This window comes from Myotis brandtii, unplaced genomic scaffold (genome assembly GCF_000412655.1).
Source record: "Myotis brandtii unplaced genomic scaffold, ASM41265v1 scaffold793, whole genome shotgun sequence".
NCBI classification, from domain to species: Eukaryota; Metazoa; Chordata; class Mammalia; order Chiroptera; family Vespertilionidae; genus Myotis; species Myotis brandtii.
In genome coordinates, this window is record NW_005371193.1 from 1,005,965 (window position 1) to 1,011,732 (window position 5,768).

The 5,768-nt window shown below is 41.0% G+C and overlaps 1 protein-coding gene across 1 annotated transcript in view; it reads right to left on the reverse strand.

The window, feature by feature from the left end:
* NEK9 (NIMA-related kinase 9) overlaps positions 1-5,768 on the reverse strand; it is a 40,019-nt gene that overhangs the window by 14,519 nt on the left and 19,732 nt on the right. Inside the window, exons 14-16 of the mRNA XM_005883609.2 lie at positions 5,145-5,300; positions 3,727-3,835; positions 2,512-2,673 (exon numbers count right to left, since the gene is read on the reverse strand). Of these exons, the coding sequence (XP_005883671.1) occupies positions 2,512-2,673; positions 3,727-3,835; positions 5,145-5,300 (427 nt within the window). The remainder of the gene's footprint in view (positions 1-2,511; positions 2,674-3,726; positions 3,836-5,144; positions 5,301-5,768) is intronic.

The following is a 5,768-nucleotide window of genomic DNA, read 5'->3' on the forward strand; positions in this document are numbered from 1 at the left end:
GGCTGGTGTGGGGGGGGGGGGGAAGGGGTGGGGGGGATGCAGGAAGAGACTGAACAAAAATCGTGCCCCTATGGAGGAGGACAGTGGGGGGGGAATGAGGGCGGAGGGTGGGGCGGGAACTGGGAGGAGGGGAGTTATGGGGGGGGAAAAAAAAGAGGAACAAATGTAATCTGAACAATAAAGATTTAATAAAAAGAAAAAAAAGAGGGGACGGTGGTCAGAGAAGAGATCAGGAGATGGCTGGGGTCTTGGTCATGTAGGACCTATAAAGGCCATTGTAATGACTTTAATTTTTATTGATCAAGATAGGAAACTATTAGAAGTTCTGAACAGTAGGTATTTAAAAAATGAGGAGAGACTATAAGGGACCAAGGATGGAAGTAGGGAGACCAGTTGTAGTGAAGCTGCTAAGAAGTGGTTGGACATATTCAGAAGATAATTAGTAGGTTTGCTGATGGATGAGATATGGGGTGTAGGGTGGAGGTGCCATTTACTGAGACAGGAAGGCTGCAGGTGAAACAGGTTTGTACAGAAAATAAGAAGTTTGATTTTGAATATAGTAAGTTTCTTTATCCAAATCAGGACAGTTTTGAATTAAAAGGGGGTGTGATTAATGATTAAGCCAGGACAATAGGCATGAATCAGGACTGACCCAGGAAAACCAGGTTATAGAGCCCCTTTATCTTTAGACATCTAAGTCGAGAGGCTGTTGAATGAGTGTGGAGATAAGGGGTGTTCATATAAAGCTATCTGCATACAGGGGGGATTTAAGATAATGAGCTCACTTAAAGAGTAAAGGAAGACAGTGGAGAGACAGAAGGACTGAGCCCCAGGCACTCCAGGGCTTAGGAGTTTGAAACTGCCATGGCACCTGACCTAATTGCCTGAACTACTCTGTTTATATGGGTATCTCTCCTACCCTCCTAGAATGTGAGTTCCTTGAGGACAGGGCCTTCCTGAGACACATTTCTCTATTCCAGTGGTTCCCAAACTTATTTGGCCTACCGCCCCCTTTCCAGAAAAAACATTACTCAGCGCCCCCTGGAAATTAATTTTTTTAAAATTTTAATAGCAATTAAACAGAAAGATATATGTATTAATGTTTCTACCTTTTTCGTAAAATATAGTAAAGAAAGGTGTAAATTAGAAACATTGAAGTTTGAAATTATGAAACTATTTATTGAACTCAGAATAGAAAGGTAATACAAAAAAAGTTAAAACAAATGCACCTGTGGCCATCACCGCCCCCCTGGATCGCTGCAGCGCCCACCAGGGGGTGGTAGCGCCCACTTTGGGAATCACTGCTCTATTCCCAGAGCCTAAGAGAGGACCTCGAGCACAGCAGGCACTGAGTTTGTTTGCTGTGTGAATGAGGCAATCAAGTACATTTTAGAAGAGTACAGCAATGTTGGTCAAGAGGTAATATGCCTAGCCACAGAATCCAATTCTACTCCCTCATTCTGAAGTTTAACTCATGAAGTACAAAGATCTACTGAAGAAACACTGAGGCCCTGTGAACTTGCTGCACTAAATTTAATCCTTAGAGACATCTTGACCCTGTCTTTCTAGGTAACATTTCCACTTATCTAGTCTGACTAAACAGTTTGCTTTCTAAAAATCCCTTGATTTAGGACAAGCAGAGGAGGTTCATATGCCACTCTGATAGCTGGTTCACTTAATATGGTGATAACAGATAACTAGTTTGACACTATCCCTGGATCCTTTATGTATATACACCGGGTAGACTAGAAGAAAACAAGGACACCTCAGGGCATGAGCAACATAAAAAAAAAAAAAAAAAAAAAAAAAGCTGAAATGAGTGAAAAAACAAAAAGATGCAATGTGACTTGTTTACCAGTCACAAAAAAGAAGTAGCTACAAGAATTTAAAAAAGTTCAAAAGGTGCTATAGGAAGTCAGAAAAAAAGAGAAGAAAAAGAAAGCAGAAGAAAGAGGAAAGGAAATGAAGACTAGCAGAAGTGGTAGTACAAAAGAGAAGTGGTTATAACAGCAAGAAGAAACAGCTATGAGAGGAAGGAAGAAAATTCAGTTAAACCAGTTCAGAAAGCTGAGAGATACAATATACAGTCCTTCAGGATGTCACTGCAGTGGCAGCTGACCCCAATGTCAAGGAGTAAGGTCAAATTAGTTGTTCTCTTCTCCAGTCCCCTAGCCAACATTTACTGAAACCCATATGGTGCTGGATAAGGTATATATAACTATTTAATAATTCTTAAAACATTTTATCAAAATTGTTAAAGTAAAAAAAGCAGGGACTTCAAATATTAACCTGACATTATCTAGAAATCTGATCTTTTAAAACAATCACTATGTTGAACACATGAAAACTTAATGACGCTTCACATGCACAACAACTGGTCACTAATTCAACACAAATTAAAAGGTTAACATATGATCCAACTTCACAAATAACTAGTCCACCTCTTTCCCAACCAAAAATTTAAACATTGCCTTCCGTCCAAAAAGCTTGGAAGGATGTGTCCAGACTCACCGTCAGTGGCAGCAATGGTAAACTCATCACCGCAGGAGACCCTGATCACTTGCTTCCCACCGAGAGGTCCCCCCAACAGGTTGATTCCTAGACGCTTTTTATAATTCCCAACACCCAGCTGTCCACATTTGTTGCAGCCAAAGGTCAGCAGCCGGCCTCGCTCTGCAAGAGAAGCAAAAATAAATAACCAGGCACAAATGGGTCAATGGAACAGAGAGAAAAAGCAGCCAATACAGAGTTCCACGGACTAGCTTCTGGTTGTTAAGAGTACATACACAAATACAAAGCTAGCCACACGGTCCTGGACCTAGGGAGCTAGGGTATATAGAACTATCACCAATTAGAGCCAGGAAGTGACTCAATATTCTATTTTTCTCTCTAATATTGGATTTAAAATGTAGAAAATGGGTACTACTTAACTTAGAAAATTTACACATGGCTGTTGTCTGCATTGTCAGTGTGACATTCTCATTAAGGCATGTATTGATTATGCATTTATAATTACCAATAAACATCTACTTGAATGCCTTAATTTGTTAATGAGAATATACTGGGTGCCAGTGGAAAACCAGGAGAATGTATATATAGTTTACAAAAAACTTATACTGACTAGTGGCCCGGTGCACGAAATTTGTGCACATTAAAAGGGGGATTAATTAGAGGAAATATTTTAATATTGCTATTTGCCCTTTCTCTATAATAGAAGTGTCAAAGATGAAAGAAAATTAGTAAAATGTATATGAAAATCTTCCTCCTGTCAGAGTCTGGTGCGCACCACAGGACCCAGAGTCAAGTCCCCGCCCACGCATGTGTGCCTCAAAATCTCGAGAGACCCAGACCCAGCCAGTCCCCCCGCATTGGGCTAGATCCAGACCCAGCCGGACCCACCCTTGTCAAGCCCTGCTGGGTAGGGGGCGCAGCCTGAGGTCCCCTGTCAAGCCCCATGGGGGGCGGGGCACAGCCTGAGGTCCCTGCTGATTGCTCGTTATGGGAACTCGGCCTCTGCTGTGGGTGCAGCCATCTTGTGTTATGGAAACCCTGCCTCTGCTGTGGGTGCAGCCATTTTGGGTTATGGAACCTCCCTCACCCCCCTGTCTCTGCTGTGGGCGCTGCCATCTTTGTGGTGGAGTGATAGTCAATTTGCACATTCCCTCTTTATTATATAGGATAGCCTGAGCTACTAAGGCCTGCATGTACAGTCATAAATCAACTCACCATCAATAGCAGCTGTGTGAGTCTTGCCTGGGGCAATTGTTCGGATCTTATAAAAGGACAACTGTTTGGCCAATGTAAAGGAGGTTGTGTAGGGAACTTCATGGTATGCCTGAAACGAGATAAAACAAAAGTGGAGACTCATGAGGTAAAAAATGGAGGGGTAACAGGTTGAAAATGTCACAATGACCAAAAGGCCTTTCAGGCAAATTGTGGGGAAACGCACAATTTCATCATGCTCCTCAGAACAGTGGGCAATTTAAAATTTATGAATTACTTATTTCTGGAATTTTCCATTTAATATTTTTGGACTGTGGCTGACTGTGGGTAACTAAAACCTCAGAAAGCAAAACAGCGGATAAAGGGGAACTACTGTAATGGTAATTTTGAATATGCCTTTTCAAACCACACAGACACCCTCCCTAGACTTGCCCTGAATTTGAGAATCACTACTTCAGAGACTGCTTTAAAAATTAATTCTTATCTTTTCCATTGAGTCAGAAAACTTTTGTCTCTTATTTTTAATTCTTTAGAAAATATTAAAAATTCATCATACTAACACAAAGAGGAGACTAAAATTTAGCATCAGTGGTGAATTTCATGACATCCTTGAAGGAGGTAAATGGTAATTACATGTAATAAGCCTGTACAGGATCAGTGATTTGGGAGCAATAAATCTAAAAACTCTCCAGAGATGTGGCACATGGAAATATATTTTCATAATGTTAATTTTCTTATGCCTATTTCAGTGATAAGACAGAACCTGAATTCCATCACTTGATTCTTTGTAATCAATTTATTTATTGAGGTATAACAAACTATAAAATGTTAGACAGCTGGATACATTTTTCTGTATGCATACAAATGTAAAACTATCACCCTGATCAAGATATAGACCATTCCCATCACCTTATAATACAGCAGTTCTCAACCTGTGGGTCGAGACCCCTTTGGTGGTCGAATGACCCTTTCACAGGGGTCGCCTAAGACCATCGGAAAACACATATATAATTACATATTGTTTTTGTGATTAATCACTATGCTTTAATTATGTTCAATTTGTAACAATGAAATTGGGGGTCACCACAACATGAGGAACTGTATTAAAGGGTCGTGGCATTAGAAAGGTTGAGAACCACTGTATATAATCCCTCTTCCACCCCTTCTGTTAATACCCATTACCCTCCTCCCAGAAGTAACCACTGTTTTAGCTTCTGCCATCATCAGTTAATTGACCTGTTCTTAAACTTTATATAATTGGAATTATATAGTATGTACTCTTTTGTGGCTGGCTTCTTTTGCCAAACATGTCTGTGAGATCCTCACTTTATTCTTAAGTCAAATTCCATGGTCACTAACCAATAATAGCATTCCCAAAGAGATTCTGAGAATTTGGCTAGGACACTAAAGGAGATACTCACTTCATGGTTGATGATACCAGACATACACTGATTCAGACCCAGTTTGTTGAATTCATTGAGTCCACAGGCCAGCACTTTGCCTGACTGGGTCAGCAGAAATGTCCCATCACAGCCACATTGAACAGCAACAATAATCAAGGCCTTAGGAACATCCACCTGCAAGGGAGAAAAAAAATCCCTCAAATGTAACTTGTATTAGGAAAAAACCCTGAGATTCTTTCAAAAAAATGTCCTACATTTAACAGAATGACTACAGGGAAGTAAAGATTGCTCTAAGGCTACTGTTTTCAATAAGAAGCTCAGGTTTTAAAATAAAGTAAAAGGCAGTTCCAGGTCAGCTAAACAGACAGCCCCTGTCAAAGCTTGCTTTCCGGACAATCCTCCTTAGGAAAACTTCTCAGAAAAATTGGGAAAGGAGAGGCTTCGCTCATTGCTGATGCTACCCTCTGAGACAGAAAGCTCAGGACAGTTATAAAAGAAACTCAGTAGCCCTGTGGGGTCCCAGGCTGGTCATGTTGTAAGTGAGGAGACAGAGTACTGAGGTACCAGCCAGGACTTCCAAATGCTCACATCCCTCTGCAGCTAACCAGATAGGGCTGGAGAATGGAGGTGGGGGAGTGGGAG